This window comes from Pelodiscus sinensis, chromosome 12, assembly GCF_049634645.1.
Source record: "Pelodiscus sinensis isolate JC-2024 chromosome 12, ASM4963464v1, whole genome shotgun sequence".
NCBI classification, from domain to species: Eukaryota; Metazoa; Chordata; order Testudines; family Trionychidae; genus Pelodiscus; species Pelodiscus sinensis.
In genome coordinates this window covers 38,547,951-38,568,466 of record NC_134722.1, presented here as the reverse complement: position 1 = coordinate 38,568,466, position 20,516 = coordinate 38,547,951, and the positions used below count along the sequence as shown (strand labels likewise).

Here is a 20,516-nt window from a genome sequence, read left to right as displayed (position 1 = left end):
TGGGTATTTTTCTTGGTTTGAAAACCCCCTGTACATGCAGTACTGTAAACTTATAGGTGCCTTCTTTATATAAGATCCATAAGCCTACTGGAGTTTAAAAAAAAGACAGCTCTCCCAAAGACAAACATAATGGCTAAAGATCAAATAATGAAGGAATTTTGAAAGAACAAACAAGCTGTGTCAAGACAGGACAATTCTTACAGAGAACTATTGCAATAGAAAGAAATCTGGTATCCAAAGTTGAGCAATCCAAAGATCAAACGAAATTAAGACTCCAAAATTTAAAGTTGATGAAAGACATGCTAAAAAAGGACACACACACACACACACACACACACACACACCCACCCACCCCCCCCCCCACAACAAACTGGAACTCTCTTCCACAAGATGTGATAGAGGCACAAAGCTTAACAGGAAATCAGAAAAACAAAATGGGTGAAGTGATATCTTTTATTGCATCAACTTTTGTTGGTAAGAGAGACATGCTTTTGAGCTTACACAGCTCTTCAGGTCTTGGAAAACTTACTCAGTGTCACAACTAAATAGAATATGAAATAGATTGTTTAGCATAAACAGTTAACACATATTTCAAGGGACCATTCAAGATGAAGTGGCTTGTTAATATAGGTTAGTAAACATTTATATAGATCAGGGGTCTCCAAACTTTTCAGCCCGAGGGCCGCATTAACTATCAAACAGCAGTTCGGGGGCCGCTTTCACGACGGGGAATTTCAGTTGCCTATTGCGCCCTCTGTCGCAGCGCGGCCGGTACTCTGACCATGCACTCCCTCCAGTGCTGAAGGGGAGGGAAAGGGGGGCCCGGGCCCACCCTCACTCACGGGCCCCAGCCCAGGGCCCTAAGGACACGGAACCAGCTGGCTCCGGTCCGGCTGATGGGGCTCCTGCCGTAACTTGTCAGCCCGCCAACTCTAACGAGTTCTGTCCTGGGCTGCTTCCTTTCCCTCCTCGTGTGACCCTCTACCTCCCCCCACCGTGGGGCGGTCACCTTTGATTCGTCCGTCAGGCTGACGGTCGTATATCCAGACGCCCACCCCTCCCGCCGGGGCTGGTCCTGCCGTCTGGGTGGCCGTCGGGTCTGGACTCCTGAGAAGGGGGGGGGGGGCTTTTCCCCCTGCTCTCCCCTTCCTCTGCACGCTGTCCTCCCCTCCTGCTTGCCACCGCTCACTCCTTCCCCCCCCCCCCGGGCGGAAGGGGTCACCTTTTTAAAGTTCCCGCCGGGGTTCACGTTCCCCCGCACGTCGCCGGGCGGTCGTTACCACCACCGCCCATCCTGCCCCCTGATTGGCCGGCTGCCCTGTCAGTCTGGGCGGGGGAACGCCGCCTATGCTAACCCCCGCCCCCTGCGCCGTTTGCCGCCGTGCGGCCGCTTGTCAGCGGAGCGGCCCGCTTCTCCTGCCCCGGCGCGGCGTGAGTACACGCCGCACACCCCTGACAGGGCCCCCCCCCGCGGCAAGAAGGGCCCGTTCGGCGGCGCCCCAGGGACGGGCGGGGGTCGCCTCGTCACACCGGCACGCGGAAGGCGGGGCCAGACAAAAAGGTCTCCACGGGCCGGATGGGAGGGCCTCGCGGGCTGCATCCGGCCCGCGGGCCGTAGTTTGGAGACCCCTGATATAGATGATTATATCTACCTCTACCTATGTAATTCTAACAAGTGTAATTCTAGTTGTTAAATTTAATTTATAAAGAATGTAATTACATATGTTAGGATCTAAGTTACCCCACTGCAGTTAGTAAGAAATCCCTTTTCCCTCCCCCTAACAGGTACACTGTCTGTCCATCATGGATTTTCCATTTTCTACTAAAGCATCTAGTACTGGCCTGTGTAGGAGACAGGATACTGAATGAGCTGGACCATTGGTTCTAACTGGCAAATCAATTATATTCTTGTAAGAAGGAATAGCAATGTTTCATACAGCTGAACACATTTAACATGTAACAGGCTTTACATGCTTAAGTCTAGAAAATGCTCAGGAAAAAGTAATATAGTATTACTCTGCCAGAAAGAGGAGATACAACAGATTCAATATATACTACATAAGATTTTGAAGTTCATAAAATGAAGCAGCAGAATAACTCTGGCTCATAAATCCAGGCAGGCAGTCTTTTTCTTTAAAGCCTCACTTGCTCAGACTCTAAAAGGAAAAAAAAAGCTAGCCTGGTGAAGATGCTACTCTTTCAATACATGCCTCTTCTCTCCTCCACCCACCTCCCCCTGCAAGAAACACTTTATAGCACTGTGGCCAGTACTTTGGATAGGAAAAAATGCCAGGGTGGAAAAGTTATGATCCTTGTAGAAAGGAGAGAGGGGTCTGGTGTTCAAGTGGAAGGGAATTGTGTTATTATTTAAGAGTTCTTAAGAAGCTCAAATTTGCTCTCCTAACCACATAATCTACAAGATATTTCAGCCAAATGAAGTTCTTCAGGTTTGTCAGTCACCTAAACTTTCTGGTTCAATTTTTATTTCTGGTGGTACAAATTAAATAGACAAAGCATAGATGAAGGTCACCTATCAAATGTGTTTTTGATTTCCATAGTTGCAGTGGATGTCTGCCTGATTCCTTTGTTACTTATTGCAAATGCACTTTTTAGTTCATAATGCACATTTATAAAATCATCTTTCAATCCACAGAAAAACTGAATTTCTTACAGCTTTTATTGTAAATTATTGTGCTATATTTTCCTTTGATAAATGATAAAAAGAATCCCTATGCAGTTACTCATGACAGTAAAATTTTATGAAAGTACAACAAACCTGGCCACACGAAAAACATTATACTTAAATGGGGGTGTGGAGAGGGGGTAGACAATACTAAAACAGGAATAAAAAACACCCTCAAGTGCAATGGCATGAAAAAAGGATTAGAGATTGTTTTCCATTTTAGGCCTGATCATGTATCCTCAGTTAGTAAAGGAGTCGTAGAGTTTTCATCTGAGAGTCGACCAACTCCATTTTGCCTACCACTGCTTCTGGTTAATATTTAAGTTTGTTTTTATAAACATGAAGCAGCAGTGACAAGGGAAAGAAAGGACTATTTGAAGGAAAAGGCAGAGGGTGACAGAAGAGCCTACCTGGAGACAGCTATTACAGAAGCATTTATTCCATCATAACAGGAGGAAGCCAACACTATGAGGAGGGTCCATTACATGAAACTCAGGGTTTCTTCTGAGAAAGTCTAAAGAGCAAGAAGCATTAAGATTAAATCATCATCCTCACTCATGACCTGACAAGTCCTCAACTAGAACTGTTGCCATAGCCAGAAAATAGTAAAAGAAATAAATGGATTATAAAACACTTCAGTTATGGACAATGCCTCCCTCTCAACTATCATACTATACATAGCCACACCTGTATTTGTTCCATTCACTAGCACCCTTAATTCTGCATCTTGCTCAAGATTACTTAATGAAAAACAGAGGCCAGGAGCTTCTAGTTATATACGTTTCAACTGAATTGCTAGCATTTTTTTCTGATTGAAGTATTATGACAAATTAATCCCAGAAGAATAATCATAAAATTAAACACTGAAAAATCTTCTTTGTTAAAAATACAAAAGGCTGATTTACTAAATGTATTCTTCCTCAGCGAGAGAGTTGGCGTCCTGGCTTCTGAACAGGCCACACCCAATAGTTTTAAGGGAACACATTTTGTCTAGCAGGATTTGCAAGACAACTCGGGCCCCTGAAATGCAGAAAAAAAGTTCTGTACAAACAGTTCTATTCAAAGAAGTCTGACAAAGTAATGAGCATTAAAAGGATGCCACAAAACAAAATTCACAGGGTACTTCCTTGTTTTAGGATCTGTCCAGTGTTCAGTAAGCCAGCATTGCAGGAAGATGAGAGTCCTAAATTTATTTTAGCAGTATCAACACAAGGACTGTGTCTTCACATTGTTCAGTTTGCTTTATAACAAGATGACAAAGATCACCAGACACTGACAGTGCAACAAATCTTGATGCAATACTACCAGTTCAAAGCAACATTGTCCTAAATGGATATATGGAAATAGATGCCAGCCTTTCCAGAATTCAGAATTCATGCAAAAATAAAGACCAGAGATGATCCTATCCTGAATAAAGCTGAAGAATTCTGTAGTATCAGATGTGTAGTTCATTTCAGGTTTGTCTTGTACATGAGCAATCTCTTTCAAGTTCCATTTATACAGGTTATTATATTGAACTGTTGTATCTGAACACCCTTCAGTAATATATTAAGTGGCTAACATCTAGCATGTTTGTTTGTTCTTGCTCATTCTCTTCCTAGAGAGATGTGTATGTGCAGTGTAGCATTTTGTTTGGGATTTCCCCACCAGCCCTCACAAAACCAGGGCTAGGCCTGTACACTGGAGAGCAGAGTCAGGGAAGAGAAAGATGGGGTGTTACAACGTAGAACAGTTTTCCCCCTTTTAGCTTATTGACCTTTGGGAATTGTTTGCTAAAGGAAATAAGGAAACTGACACATGGTAACTTCATCTGCAAATAGGAAAGCCTGAACAAATAAAAAAGACTCGAACAAAACTGCCAAGTGCGTACAATTCTGGATCATCCAGAGAAAGTTTGTCAAAACAAAACTATTGGGTGGGGCCTGTTCAATTTCACCAAATAAATTCAAGTGACCTGCACCAAATGAGTGACTACATCAACAGGAAACAATGGGATGCTCTAGTTTCTGGTGGTGCAAAATAAACCTTTGTGTGAGGTTGTTACATTTTTAAAGTATATCACTCTGCTTTTAGTGATAATCCAACTGGTTGGTCCTCACTGCTCCCTTTAAACAATTTGAAACAGAAAATGTCTCCTTCCTTTTCCCACGGACAAAAGGTGCTGCTGCAATGAAAGGTACAGGGTGTAATCTTCTCCATCTTTCAACCACGCACCAAGATCTTAAATAAACAAAATCGTGCATGGCATATAGTTCAATGTCTGGATATGCTCTTCTGGACATACCTAGGCTTTTTCGCCACATCTGCACTTAAAAAAAAAATTACACACTTTCCAACAGTGCAGCTACTCAGACTCATGACACTGAAGATGCATTGTGCTTAATCTATACTAGGGTTTACACTGATCTAACACTAGTGTAGGAGCTGCAATAAGGCTGGAAATTGGTACAGAGTCTGCAGAATAATCAGACAAAATGTGTTTCCTTAAAACTATACTAATATTTTTATCCTTGTCCCCAGATCTTAGTCAGTCCCTTTGACCTCAACCCCCACTAACCTCTACGCTCACAAATTTTGTGATTATACAGCACCACCAATGAACTTCAGTGGAAGGGACTGGTTTGAGGAATGAAATAAAAATGCCGGAGCCCCATTCATACTACAGTTTCCATGGTGAAACTACATCAGTGGTGAATTATCTCTTGAAAATTTGCAAATATAAATGCAGTCTTGCTAGTGGTGTCAAAAGCTTCAGAGGGGTAGCTGAGTTAGGTACAGGATAGACTTAAAAAACCAAAAAGTCTGGTAGCACTTTAAAGACTAACAAAACATGTAGATGGTATCATGAGCTTTCGTGGGCACAGCCCACTTCTTCAGATGACCAGAGTGTTGGATGTCTAGAAACAAAAATAAGGAAGGGGAGGGGGGAGAGGCATAGGTATATAAATATAAAAGGGAAAGCTGAGCAGTATGTAACAGGAAGAACTGATAATCTATAAGCACCTAAAGACTGGATAGAAGCAGATAAGAACCATTAGTTAGCAATTAGAGAGGAAGAGTACTAACACCAGATTCTACACAAAGAACCATTGGCACCTTCATTGTTTGACTGGTTGATAATGTCCCAGCCATCCAGTATCTCCATTCAGACCATTGGCATGACAATTAAAATTGTGAATGAATTGTAGTTCCAACCCTTCCCTATGTAAGGCTTTTGGAATTGGTCTGTAACAAAACAAAAACTTGAAGATCTCTTCAGGAGTGACCAAACAGATTAAACTGTTCATCAACGGGTTTCTGTATGTTCCCTTTACGGATATCTGATTTGTGTCCATTGATTCCTTCCCACAGGGACTGTCCAGTTTGTTCAATATATATTGCAGTGGGGCACTGCTGGCATTTGATGACAGATCATATTACTGGATGTACAGTTAAATGAGCCTCTGATTTGGTGGCGTATGTGGCTGGCTCCAGTGATGAATTCACTTGTATAGATATGTGGGCAGAGCTGGCACTGTGGCTGATTGCAGGGCTGGGTTCCTGGATGTTTATGATGTGGTTACCGGAAAGAATTTGTTTCAGGTTGTGGGGGTGTCTGTAAACGAGAATAGGCCTCTCCCCTAAGGCCTCAGAGCGAGGGGATCATTTTCCAAGGTAGGTTGTAGATTGTGGATAATGCATTGAAGGGGTTTAAGTTGTGGACTGTAGGTAACGACAAGTGGAATTCTGTTGTTTTCTCTTTTGGGTCTGTCTTGAAGTAGTTCATGTCTGGGTAGTTTTTTGGCCCGGTCAATCTGTTTTTGTACTTCTCCAGTTGGGTATTTCAGTTTTAGGAATGCTCTCTATAGATCCTGTAGGTGTTTGCGTCTGTCGGATTGGAGCAAATCCAGTTATATCTTGGGGCTTGGCTGCATACAATAGATTGAGAAATGCATCTGGGATGGAAGCTGGAGATATTAAGGTAAGCGTAGCGGTTGGTAGGTTTTCGGTATAGTGTGGTGGAAATTTGTCCATCATTTAATTGTACTGTAGCGTCAAGTAACTGAATCTCTCATGGGGACTGGTCCAGGCTGAGGTTCATGGTGGGGTGGAAGTTGTTGAAATCCTTGTGAAATTCTTCAAGAGTCTCTTTTCCGTGGGTCCATATGATGAAGATCTCATCAATGTAGCGTAAGTAGAGTAAGAGTGTTAGGGAGCAAGAGCTGAGGAAACGTTGTTCAAGGTCAGCCATAAAGACATTGTGGTGGATCAGGTGGATTAGATAGATGAGGCTTTCTTCAGACAACTGAGAGAAGCTTCCAGATCACAGGCCCTTGTTCTCAAGGGGGACTTTAATCACCCTGACATCTGTTGGGAGACCAATACAGCAGTACACAGACAATCCAGAAAGTTGTTGGATAATGTTGGGATAACTTCTTGGTACAAGTGCTGAAGGAACTGACCAGGGGCCATGAGCAGCTTGACCTTCTGCTCAAGAACAGGGAGGAACTAGTAGTGAAAGTAGAGGTGGGTGACAACCTGGGAACCAGTGATCATGAGATGGTACATTTCAGGATCCTGACCAAAGGAAGAAAGGAGAGTAGCAAAATATACACCCTGGACTTCAGAAAAGCAGACTGACTCCCTCAGAAAACTGATGAGCATGATTCCCTGGGATGCTAACATGAAGGGGAAGGGAGTCCAGGAGAGCTCGGAGTATTTTAAAGAGGCTTTATTGAAGGCACAGGAAGAAGCTATCCTGATGCATAGCAAGAAAAGCAAATGTTAGGCAACCTGATTGGCTTATCAGGAAAATCCTTGGGGAGCTTAAACACAAAAAGGAAGCTTACAAGAAGTGGAAACTTGGATACATTACTAGGGAGGAGTATAAATATACTGCTCGAGAATGGAGGGGAGTTATGAAGAAGGTGAAAGTGAAATTGGAATTGAAGCTAGCAAGGGATGTGAAGGATAACAAGAAAGGTTTCTACAGGCGTGTTAGCAATAAGAGGGTGATCAGAGAGGGTGTGGGGCCCTTACTGGATGAGGGAGGTAATCTAGTGACAGATGATGTGGGTAAAGCTGAAGTACTCAATACTTTCTTTGCCTCTGTCTTCACGGACAAGATCAGCTCCCAGACTAATGTACTAGACAACGCAACAGGAGAAGGAGATGGATAGCCCTTGGTGGGGAAAGAACAATGTAGGAACTATTTAGAAAAGCTAAACATACACAAATCCATGGGTCCGGATATAATGCATCCAAGGGTACTGAGGGAGTTGGCAAATGTCATTGCAGAGCCTTTGAAAACTTGTGGAGATCGGGAGAGATCCCAGATGATTGGAAAAAGGCAAACATAGTGCCCATCTTTAAAAAAAGGGAAGAAGGACGATCCAGGGAACTACAGACCAATCAGCCTTACTTCAGTCCCTGGAAAAATTATGGAGGGAATCCTCAAGAAATTCATTTTGAGGCACTTGGAAGAGGGGAAGTGATCAGGAATGGTCAACATGGATTAACAAAGGGCAAGTCGTGCCTGACCAATCTGATTAGCTTCTCTGACGAAGTAACTGGCTCTGTGAATATGGGAAAGTCAGAGGATGTGATATAGCTTGACTGTAGCAAAGCTTTTGATACGATCTCCCACAATATTCTTGCAAGGAAATTAAGGGAGTATGGATTGGATAAATGGACCGTAAGATGGACAGAAAGCTGGCTAGACTGTTGGGCCCAATGGACAGTGATCGATATCAGGTTGGCAGTCGGTTTCTAGCAGAGTGCCCCAAGGATCTGTTCTAGGACTAATTTTGTTCAACATTTTTCTTAATGAACTGGATGAGGGGATGGATTGCACCATCAGCAAGTTTGCAGATGACACTAAGCTACGGGGAGAAGTAGATACGCAGGAGGACAAGGATAGTGTCCAGAGTGACCTAAACAGATTAGAGGATTGGACCACAAGAAATCTGATGAGGTTCAACAAGGACAAGTGTAGAGTCCTGCACTTGGGATGGAAGAATCCCAAGCATTGTTGTAGGCTGGGGACCGAATGGCTAAATAACAGTTCTACAGAAAAGGATCTGGGGATTACAGTGGATGAGAAGCTGGCTATGAGTCAACAGTGTGCCCTTAATGGGAAATTATGGTGCATTAAGAGGATCATTGCCAGCAGATCCAGAGAAGTGATTATTCCCCTTTACTCAGCTCTGGTGAGGCCACACCTGGAGTATTGTGTCCAGTTCTGGGCCGCCCACTATAGAAAGGATGTGGACTCACTGGAAAGGATACAGTAAAGGGCAATCAAAATGATTATGGGGCTGGAGCCCATGACCTATGAGAAGAGACTGAAGGATTTGGGTTTGTTTAGTCTGCAGAAGAGAAGAGTGAGGGGAGATTTGATAGCAGCCTTCAACTTCCTGAAGGGAGGTTCCAAAGAGGATGGAGAATGGCTGTTCACAGTAGTGACAGATGGCAGAACAGGGAGCAATGGTCTCAAGTTACAGTGGGAGAGGTCTAGATTGGATATTAGGAAAAACTATTTCACTGGGAGGGTGATGAAGTACTGGAATGGGTTACCTAGGGAGGTTGTGGAATCTCCACCCCTAGAGGTTTTTAAGTCTCGGCTTGACAAAACCCTGGCTGGGTTGATTCAGTTGGGATTGGTCGTGCCGTGGGCAGGAGGCTGGACTTCATGACCACCTGAGGTCTCTTCCAGATCTATGATTCTATATTGAGGGGCCATGTGGGTGCCCATGGCTGTGCTGCTGACATAAAGATCCAAATGGTCTCCGAATCGGAAGTAGTTGTGGGTGAGGACAAAGTTGCAGAGTTTTGTAATCAGGTGTGCAGTGCTGTCAATGGGGATGGTGTTCCTGATGGCCTGTATCCAGTCTTCATGTGGAATGTTGGTGTAAAGGGCTTCTATGTCCATAGTGGCCAGGATGGTATTTTCAGATAGATTACTAATGTTTTGAAGTTTCCTCAGGAAGTCAGTGGTGTTGCGGAGGTAGCTAGTAGTGCTGGTAGCATAGGGTCTGAGGAGAGAGTCAATATTGCCAGGTAATCCTGTTGGAAGTGTGCCAATGCTTGAGATGATGGGTCATCTGGGATTTCCAGGTTTGTGTATTTCGGGTAGCAAATAGAAAGCTCGTGGTCAGGGATTAGGGGGTGTCAAAGAAAGTCATAATGGAAAGGGAACTTCAGAAATAGTGAGCCCAATAGGATAACTACTAGCATACACAGCCTTTCCCTTCCAGAGCCTCCCCTTGATCCATGTTCCTGTTTAATAGGAGATAAGGCAGCTCTAAGAAAAGCATGTCTATTCCAGGGATCTCAGCTCACTAGATCCAGATTTATGCCCCATCAACCTTATGCTCATAGGACCAGATACAAAGATTTTGTATAACTGAAAATCTTCAGTTTCTCAAGTCCTTAACACAAGCATAAAGGGAAAAACTGAAGGCATGGCCGCACCCAGCAAGGAAGCAGGAAGCTGACATTCTTGCAACCACTTTGCTTCCTTCTCTTAGAAGTAGACAGCACCCCAAATTCTTAGAAGACCTGGCTGCCCTACTCACAAGAAAGACCAAAGACTCTCTAATGAAAGCAATAATTTCTGAAACTAGGCTCAAACCCAAAGAGCAATCCAGAACCAGCTAACTATTCAGACCTGTTGGATCAAAGGACTTCTTGGGCATAATTACATAACTGCTAACTACTTAGCCATACCCCTATCGTGAACTCTTTCCATCTCTCAAGGCAGAAAGAATATAACCATTAGACAGAGTCCAAACAACAAGAATATGTACAAACCTACTACAAGTTGTACCTCCCTAAACAGAGACTCTCTGATCCAGCACCATCTGTGGTCTGGCAGGACCATGGATGTTGCTGGACCACAGAACCCAGGGACAGGGAGGTCTAGTGGTGAGGTCAGGAGTTTACCTTTTCCTTCCATGTTGAAAGAAGATTACCACATGTTGCAGACTAAAAAGAAAATGTTGGACACTGCCAAACATCTCACCAGCAAAATGTGAAAAGGAAGATGGACTTTTTTAAATAAGGTACGCGAATGGTTCTGTTGTAGAATACTGGACAGAGTTATCTAGTCCACTGATTGGCTACTAATGACCAGTTAATCATTTAACTGATTGGCTCACATTCAGCACTAGGGTACAGATTTAAACATATGCAACAGGCAAATGAAAATTAGTAATAGACGAGAAATATTAACAGACCATTTACTAAAATGTTAAATTTTGTGTGAGCCGCATTTCAGCCACCCTTGGTCTACATAATAATAGAAAAGCTCATTAAAGGAAAACGAAGGTACATGAGACAAGACAAGCTGGATGACTGGTTAAAAGGTAGCCAAGTGGAGCAGTGAGCAGCTCTCTACAGTAAGAAGTCCTGGTGCCTCCACTTAATCTATTCCTTATACCTGAAGCAGAGACCACAGATGTAATATGACTTAGCAGTTATTATCATATCACTTTGGAAATGGAATTCAGGCATCATTTTAGATGAATGAATTATCAATATCAATATACCCGCACTGCATTATTATCTATTTCTTTTTCATATTACTTTGTTTCTTATGCTTTATCTAGTGGTACTTTTTCCTTGAGCTAATACAGTAAAATTGTATAACAATATTTCATTGCAAGCGTTGTTGAGTTTATTTGCCCTCCAGAGACTCCTAGACTCAGGAAACAGGAATGCTGGGAGTGCTGCAGCACTCTCAGGCTGTATACCAGTGACCCAGCTGCACTGCCACACGGAGGCCCAGGTCAGGTCCCAACTCCTCACCTGGGCTTTGGTTTGCTGGTCCCAGAAGCCAGCTATACATGGCCCTCAGCTGCTGGTGACAAGTGCCAGCCACTGCTCCAGGTCCTGGTTGCGCTCAGGTGCCAATCCCTTTCCTGGGTCCTGAGCTGCTAGCCCCAACTCCTGGCTACCCATGGTTCCCAGCTGCTGATGGCAAGTGCCAGCCACTGCCCAAAGTCCTAGCCAGTCTTGGGTTTTAGTCCCTACCCCCAGCTGCCAAAGGGTCCCTGCCATCCACTGGCAGTAGGTCCCCAGGGTCCCAGCCGCCAGCCCCATCTCTTTACCAACCGTGGGTCCCAGTGGTAAGTCACAACTGCTGGCCCCAGCTCCCTGCCACCTGACAGACCAAGCAGGAGGCGGCAGGTCCCAGCCAGCGGACCCAGCTCCTCACCACTAGGAGCCACAGGCAGCTGCTGGGACCCGGGGGTGGTGGGGAGGTGGGTTGGGATTTGCACCGGTAGGCAATTGGGACCTGTATGCTGGACACAAAAATCTAGAGATGCTGCAGCACCCCTCCTCCCCCCACACAGACCCCTACTGGCTCTCTGCATTCACTTTCCCTGGTTCAGAAATGTCTCTAATTTGGCACTGGTCAGGTCCTAACAGTGCCGAACTACAGAAAACACCATATAAAGATTCCCCAAATCAAATATAGAGTAGAAATTAAAACCACTTAGTGATGCCTTCTGAAAAGAAATACTGTGAAAACAGAATTAGAGACCATCTTCCAAATCATACAGAAATTAGTTTTAGAAGGCTGTAGCAGGGGAGGAAGGAGCCACTGCTTTATTTTAGTTTTATTCTGGGTAGCTTATCTACTCAGTCCAAGGTAATTTTAAATCACTGGAATATATTTGCTATTATGCAAACCACTGAAGTTCATCAAAGCCAACACTATCCTTTGTAAATGACTCTCTGAAACTCACCCATCTCTATCTAGAGCTTAGTTTGCTATGTTTTAGAGTTGATTAAGATTGTACTGTCATACAACTTACTGAATGAGGTTTCCTTGTAACATTACCAACCCAATAATCAAAATACAGAACACTTGTATCTGTAAGAAATCATATCACGGACATTAGGTGAATTACTGAATAAAATTTAGGGTACAGGCAGTCCCAGACTTACGCGGATCCGACTAATGTCGGATCCGCACTTACGAACGGGGCTTTTCTCGCCCCGGAGCTCACGGGAGGCGGATTGCCACCCGTGTCCTCCGGGGCGAGAAAAGCTTCTCCCGGTCTCCCTGGTCTGCTGGGGGGGTCCAGCAAAGCCACTGGACCTCCCCCTCCCAGCAGACCAGGGACACCCGAGCAAAGCCGCCCAGGCAGGGGGAGTCCCGCTGCCTGGGCAGCTTTGCTCGTTTGTCCCGGAGCAAAGCTGCCCAGGCAGCGGGACTCCCCCCGCCTGGGCGGCTTTGCTCCTGTCCCCCTGGTATGCTGGGGGGGTCCAGCAAAGCCACTGGACCCCCCCAGCAGACCAGGGACACCCGACAGACCAGGCGCGCTTAGGCTGTCCCGCTGCGGGCGTGCTCCGCGGCTTTGCTCCTGTCCCCCTGGTCTGCTGGGGGGGGGAGGGGGGGCAGATAGTGCCCCCCCCAGCAGACCAGGCTTTTCTTCCCTACCCCTGGGGTAGGGCAGCCGGAGCGGCGCTGCGGGACCAACCCGGCAGCACCCCAGCTGCTCTGCCCCAGGCGTCCTGATTCAGCCGCTGCTGGTCAGTTTCAGCAGCGGCTGAATCAGGACGCCTGGGGCAGAGCAGCTGGGGTGCTGCTGGGTTGCTTTAGTAGAGCCGAGGAGCCGCGCTACTGGAGCAACCCAGCAGCACCCCAGCTGCTCTGCCCCAGGCGTCCCCAAGTCAGCCGCTGCTGAAACTGACCAGCAGCTGACTACAGGAAGCCCCAGGCAGAGTTGCTCTGCCCCAGGCTTCCTGGAATCAGCCGCTGATCAGTTTCAGCAGCAGCTGGCTTGGGGACGCCTGGGTTTCTTAAGTTGAATCTGTATGTAAGTCAGAACTGGCATCCAGATTCAACCGCGGTTGAAACTGATCAGTTTCAGCAGTGGCTGACGCCAGTTCCGACTTACATACAGATTCAACTTAAGAACAAACCTACAGTCCCTATCTTGTACGTAACCCGGGGACTGCCTGTACTTTAAAAATAAACACACACAAATGAGCATCCAATCGTTCAAATTCAAGCTTTTTTAAAATTTTATACTTCTGTTTTATAGGAGAATTGTAAGAATTGATACAAGTTTAGTAGAGCTAGAATGCAATGAATGCTAAAACTTATAGAAAAGTACAAATATCAGCATGGCTAAATTGTAACATCTATTTGCAAAACAGAAAGTTACTTCACATTGAAGACAGATTAATTAGTAGCTCAGTACAACATCTTTCAAACACATTTAAAGTTATTAAAGACAACAGCACGTACTTACTCATTGTTATGCTAAGTATTAATGATTCCTGTTTATCCTATTTATTCCTAATCATTGTTCTTTAAATACATCAAGGAGAATACATCTAGTACGCATCTTTGCAAAATATGCTAGTGGCTTGGATAATGCGATAGTTTTAAATGAGACTGCTATTAAGTTAAAAGAAACCAATACATAATATGATCATTCACAATGTGTGTGTTTAAAATTAGATTTAAGTATTAGGATAAATTATTCAACTGGTCTTCTCCTCTAGATTTAGGGTAAATACATGTGGCACAAGAAGGGACATGAACAGTTTTGCCTGTAAACTGTGAGCTTGTGTGGTCACTCAGAAGAGATTTAAATGACACCCAGCTGATTAGCAGAGCACCTACAGCTAGGCTTTTTGTTTCTACTGGTGGTGGGCATTCGCACATGCCTTGGTGTTCATAAAAAAAAAAAAAATAATTCCACACATGGATAGAAAAGATTAGCGGGAACATTAGACATGAGTAACGAGGCACTTCACCTACAATGTTAATACAGCACCATGGTATATATTTGACTTACCACTGCTACAGCATCGCTAGAAAGAACAGCATTAATATCCAGTACTGTGTAGTAAGCTATGTTGGTCAAAATATAGATAATCGTCACAATGGGCATAGAAACTGCAATAGCCAGTGGCAGATTCCTGATGAGACAAAAACAGCAAATAATTCTAATCTAGTAATAAAATTCAGTTATTAATTAACATTCCCCTACCTCAGAACATATATATGCTTATAGGATTTGGATAGGATTAGGAAACTTCTACAGCTTTTTAAAAAGTATTAAATTTCAACTGATAATTTTAATTTTTTTTTTTAAACACATTTTTAAACACATCTTCAATTGTGCAAAATTATGGGTTAAGCATTTTTCCTATTTTAAATTTTTGTAGTTGCAGAAAATTATGGGGGAGTCAGACAATTACACTAAAAATACTAAACACGGTTTCAAAAGGTTAATAACCATTAAAATTGTCATCGCGTGTCAAAGTAAATAGCCATAAAATCACAGTATAGTAAGTTCTTAGAAGCATTTTTCCTACTTGGCTTATTTGTCAATGTCAGCTATCAATGGAATGAATTTACAAGTGTATGGTGAAATCCTGGTATTTCCTAATAAAAATTGAATCATTCCAGGCCTAGCTATAGAGCAGTGGTTTGAAGCAAAGGAAGTCAATCAAAACTTATAGAGTCAGATTGAATGATCCAAGTAGTCTTTTCTAGTCTTCTCTATGCATCGTTTATGCAGGCAATTTTGCCCAATACATTAAGGCTACATCCAGACTGGCATGATTTTCCGGAAATGCTTTTAACGGAAAAGTTTTCCGTTAAAAGCATTTTCGGAAAAGCGCATCTAGATTGGCAGGATGCTTTTCCGTAAAAGCACTTTTTGCGGAACAGTGTCCATGCCAATCTAGACGCGCTTTTTTTTTTTTTTCAGAAAAGCCCCGATCGCCATTTTCGCGATTGGGGCTTTTTTTGCGGAAAACAAATCTCTGCTGTCTATACTGGCCCTTTTGCGCAAAAGTTTTTCCGAAAAAGAATTTTGCCCGAACTGGAGCAGCATAGTATTTCCGCAAAAACACTGACAATCTTACATGAGATAGTCAGTGCTTTTGCGGAAATTCAAGCGGCCAGTGTAGACAGCTGGCAAGTTTTTTCAGAAAAGCAGCTGCTTTTCTGGAAAAAATGGCCAGTCTAGACACAGCCCATCTGCCACCGTATCACATTAAAGCACAAATATCAGAAATACAGGTTGAATTTCTCTAGTCCAGCACCTTCAGGATCTGACTGGTGCTGACCAGAGAATTTGCTGAATCATGGGAAATCAATAGAGTCTAGCAGCATTGCCAACACTTCCACTGCTTACTGGGTTCTTAGAAGACATTTAGGGGGTAAATAGAGCTAAACAACAGCACAGAACACAGAGCCAGGACTGGTAGCTGGAAACAAACTTTATGGGAATGTGAGAAACTTGGCCACATCCATCATAAGTGGACATCCAACTAACTTAAATCATGCTGGACCACGGATGTTGTCAGACCAGAAAGTGCAGGACTAGAGCGGTTCAACATGTACTAGCCAACAACTGGTAAGGAAGTCAGGTTTTCATGTCAAGTTTAGTTCTGGTGTCTGCCTGTTAATGTCTATATTATGAGACAAGGGTGCATCTCCCCCACTTGTGATGACATACTTGCATTAGATTCATGAAAGCTAGTGCAAGTGTTAAATGGTAGTGTACCCACAGTAAAACATGATGCAGTGATACAGCTTGCCCACAAGATTAGGGTAGGTTTGTACTCAGAATGGCTACGTCATGCTGCTGATGCCTGTGCTATTCACAGCTACATTCCCAGTTTGTGTAAATTTCTTTGCACTAGCTCAATGAGAGCTATCACAAGTGTAAATGGTAATCATACCCCCAGCTCTTAATGCAGACTCAGTCTTACAGGAAAGTAAAATACACTACTACTTTGTATTTTGTACATTTCATATTGATTTGAGAAGTGCAAACATTAAAACTTATAGCTACAGAACAAAGACAATGGAAATCCAGTTTTCAAACATTTAATTCTCTACAGCATGGGTAAAAAAAAATCAATCAATCTACCCAGCCTAACTACCAACTCTTGCTGCTTGAAAATTCTGGACTTTCAATTTCTGTTTCTCAGCAGACTCAAGTCACACGAGCAAAGAGACACAGGCTGGATGTGTTTATTTTTGTTCTGTGCTTATGTACCTGGGTCAAACATGGCAGAGGAGTTAGTTAAGACATTGTCTTAAAGACAGAGAGGCAACATATAGGAAACAGTAGAAAGGTACAGTGGAGTGAAAAGAAAAAGGGAAGACATTATTCAGCACACACAGCTTTCTATATTCCTTCCCCCCCCCCCTTTTTGCCACAGAACATAAGAACGATCCTATCTGAGACTATTTTGAAGAAGTTAGATTCCTGGGTAAAGAAAAAAAAAAAAAAAGAAAACATACCAAGTATAAGCAGTGCAAGAGAGATGCAGGGGAAGAATAAACTAAGGAAAATTGCTTACTGGGAGAAAATGATGTAGGGGTCTGCCAGATCTCGTCAGAGGCCTCCATAATGGCCTCGTCAATGGGAAATGCTATTTTGGCAGGCAGCATAGGTTGGAAGATTTTAAAAAGTCGTTGCTTTTCCTGGACCTCTTGACGGGGGATCTCCTGACTGGTAGCTACCCTCTTGAAGAGATCTTGGAACTGACTGAGGTCATGAGAGTCAGGCATTGTTTCTCTCTTTTCTTAAAAAAAAACTATTTACAGAGGGCTAAAATGCTGAACTGGGAGGGAAGTTGTGGGAAGGTCTGAGAAAAAGAACCCCTCCCCCCCCCTTTTTTTTAAATGAAGAAGGGGGAACAGGAAAGTAAGCAACTACTGGCCAAAAAGGGCTTGGGGGTAGCTGTGTTAGTCTGTGTGACGGGGCGCAGGGCTCCAATGCGGAGAAGCACACGGCACTCCGAACTCCCCTGCACACCAACGGTGGGGAAGGCTTCGGTGAGGAGGACATGGGTCCAACTGCGGCAGTAATAGGAGGCACCGGGCTCCGGGGATACAGCTGGGCACATGCCCAGAATATACTGGGGCAGCTGGAGGCTGGGACGTCACCGGCAGGGGTTTCCCCACCGCTGAAGTCATCAACTGTGCCCCGGTAAGGGGGCAGGGTCAGGAGGAACGGGCCGGTCAAAAGGTGCCCAGAGAGGGCAGGAAGGAAGAGAGAGGGCAGGAAGAGAGTAGGGTGCCCCGGAGAAAACTGGAGGACCATGACACGGCCGGGACGCCAGTTGGCGGCTTAGGAGCAAGCCGAGGCACGGAACAGGAGGAGGAAGTGACCCAGGATGGGGAATGAACTCCCTGAGGGTTGGTGAGTTTCAGGGAACACCCCACCAACCAAGCTGTGCTAAGGTGCCACTGCCTTTAAGGGTCCTGGGTCGGGATCCGGAGTGGGGGTGGGCCCGAGTCCCTCTCCCGCCTCACTGCAAGAGGCACCTTCTCGACGAAGATAGGACTTAGTGTGCTACCCGCAGAGCCACGAACTTAACTGTAAAGCGGAACTAGTTGATGGGAAACACGGGTAGAGGGAAGGTGCACGGGTAGACGACCCCGATGATGAATGGGCTGAAAGCCTGAGGGGGAGCCCAACCCGTGACAGTCTGTAACTTTAAAACAAGTAGTCCTGTGGCACCTTAGAGGCTAACAAAAATATACATAGCATCATGAGCTTTTGTGGGCAAAACCCATTTCTTCAGAAGCTTTTTTTCCTCCACTCAAGCCCATCTGAAGAAGTGGGTTTTGCCCACGAAAGCTCATGATACTACGTATATTTTTGTTAGGCTCTAAAGTGCCACAGGATTACTCGTTATTTTGAAAAAAAAAAAAAAAACCCCAAACCACTAACTGAGCTAAACTAGTATATGCTCAAACTGCTTAGGCCCTGAGGCTGAGGAGAGAAGCAGAACTCCGTCTGCAACAAAGAGCAGTAACAAAGGAACTGAAGAGGATCAGGCCATGCATGTAGGCTTTATGGAGTGAATGCCATGAGGTGCACATGTGCGGCCCAACTAATTACTGCTATTGAAGGTCTGATCTGCAGTGCTGGGATGACCCGACACCTACAGCGAAGCACCCACAGGTACAGCACCCGAAGAAGAACTGAGTTATGTTAAGGGAACTCCATCCTATACTTGTTTTCTCAAAAAACAGAAGTGACAGCGAGTTCAATGCGGCTTACTCCAAAATTAAGTGAACTCTTAAGCACAGTCAGTTTTAGCTTTTTTTGTAACTTTGAATCAGATTTGCATCCTTGCTGAAAAAAATATAAATGATTAACATGGTGAGAAGAATGACTATTCAAAATCAATTTTGAATTTTATTTCAAGATCTCATTTAAGCATAAGAGACTTAAGACTGTCTACCTGCAACAACTTCAGAGCAGGTACTTTTAGTAGCAGTGATGCAATGAAACCTATTTCAGTCCACTAAGTATCAACAGCAAGCAAAAGATTTCAATCATCCAGTAAAGCCCGTACCATGAATGGGTTTGTAGTAAGAATCAGCAAATACCAACAAGACACCATAGATGAAAAGATTGCTCAGCCATAGTACCAGACAAGGGGGGGGGGGGGGAAATCTCCACTGGACACTTGCCCCACCATGCCAGGACTGGGTAGTGCAGCCCACCCTCTACTTCCCCAAGGAGATGCTGGGCCTGGGCAGTGCAGCAGGAAAATGTCTGGTCCTGCACGTCTCCCTAACCAGCAAGTAAGTTGAAATACTTATTATAATGAACCTGTGACTTTAGCTTGAAGTAGAAATGCAGACATGCCACGTAATGAAACAAAAAGCTGAAACGGCTCTTCAGGGGCATTAATCTTCAAGATAAAAGCCAAAGGATCTAGTCACATTAGGCATGTGAGTGTGCAGTCGATTACATGATCAACCAATAACCCTGGGCTTATCAGTCAATCCTAATGACTACACACAACCCACCTCCCCTTGCTGCCTCTGTATTGGGGAGGTGGGAGCTGATATGCATAGGGAGCCAGCATCCCACATCTGCTAGCTGCCATGGAGCCACCTGCTCCCCCCCCACTCCCTTCTGCCTCCCACAGAGGCAGAAGTGCAGGGGTGGGAGGGAGAGGCGGGAGCCAGTGCTCAGGGGGGAGAGCGCTCAGGGGGAGACAGCTTAAAAGCCAGCTCCCCATAAGCCCTGGCCCCCATGGAGTGGCCTGTCATAGAATCACAGAACCATGGAGCTGGAAGAGACCTCAGAAGGTCATCAAGTCCAGCCCCCTGCTCTAGGCAGGGGCAAACCCAACTAAATCAACCCAGCCAGGGCTTTGTCAAGCCGGGACTTAAACACCTCTAGGGATGGAGACTTCACTACTTCCCTAGGTAACCCATTCCAGTGCTTCACTACCCTCCTAGTGAAATAGTTTTTCCTAATATCCAACCTGGACCTTTCCCACCACAACTTGAGACCATTGTTCCTTGTTCTGCCATCTGTCACTACTGAGAATAGCCTTTCTCCATACTCTCTGGAACCTCCCTTCAGGAAGCTGAAGGCTGCTATCAAATCCCCCCCTCACTCTTCGCTTCTGCAGATGAAAACCTGTGCTGGTGGTGGTGGTGGAAAGTGAGAGCGGATGCATGCGGGGAGCTGGCTTTTCACGTGTTCCAGCACCATTGAACCACCTCCCTCCCTCACGTTGCCTCCAACAGAGGTGGGGGGCAGGTGCGAGCTGGTGTTCAGGGAAGGGGGGGGGGGGGACAGCTTTTAAGCCAGCTCCCTATGAGCACTGGCTCCCGTTTTCCCTTCCCTCATGTAGACATGTAACCACTAAGACTGCCAGCAGTTACACGTTTACAGAAATACAAGATAGTTAACATCCCTAATTTACATGCAATTGTGGACAAGAACTTCCAGTGGATAAGCATGAGAAGAGGATGATTATGGAAAAATCTTTTATGGGTAGGTGTGCAACACTTACTAACAGAGCAGTTTAAAAGAGACTTTGGCAACTTGAA

At 44.7% G+C, this 20,516-nt stretch overlaps 1 protein-coding gene across 3 annotated transcripts in view; it reads right to left on the bottom strand.

Annotated features, from left to right (window-relative positions):
• The window catches only part of SLC7A6 (solute carrier family 7 member 6), a 77,420-nt gene that overhangs the window by 26,076 nt on the left and 30,828 nt on the right, over positions 1-20,516 (bottom strand). For all 3 annotated transcript variants that reach the window (XR_012906754.1, XM_075940342.1, XM_075940341.1), the window contains one exon: positions 14,482-14,605. Coding sequence is in view for 2 of the 3 variants with exons in the window: in XM_075940342.1 (XP_075796457.1) it covers positions 14,482-14,605 (124 nt within the window). In the remaining variant the exon portion in view is untranslated. The remainder of the gene's footprint in view (positions 1-14,481; positions 14,606-20,516) is intronic.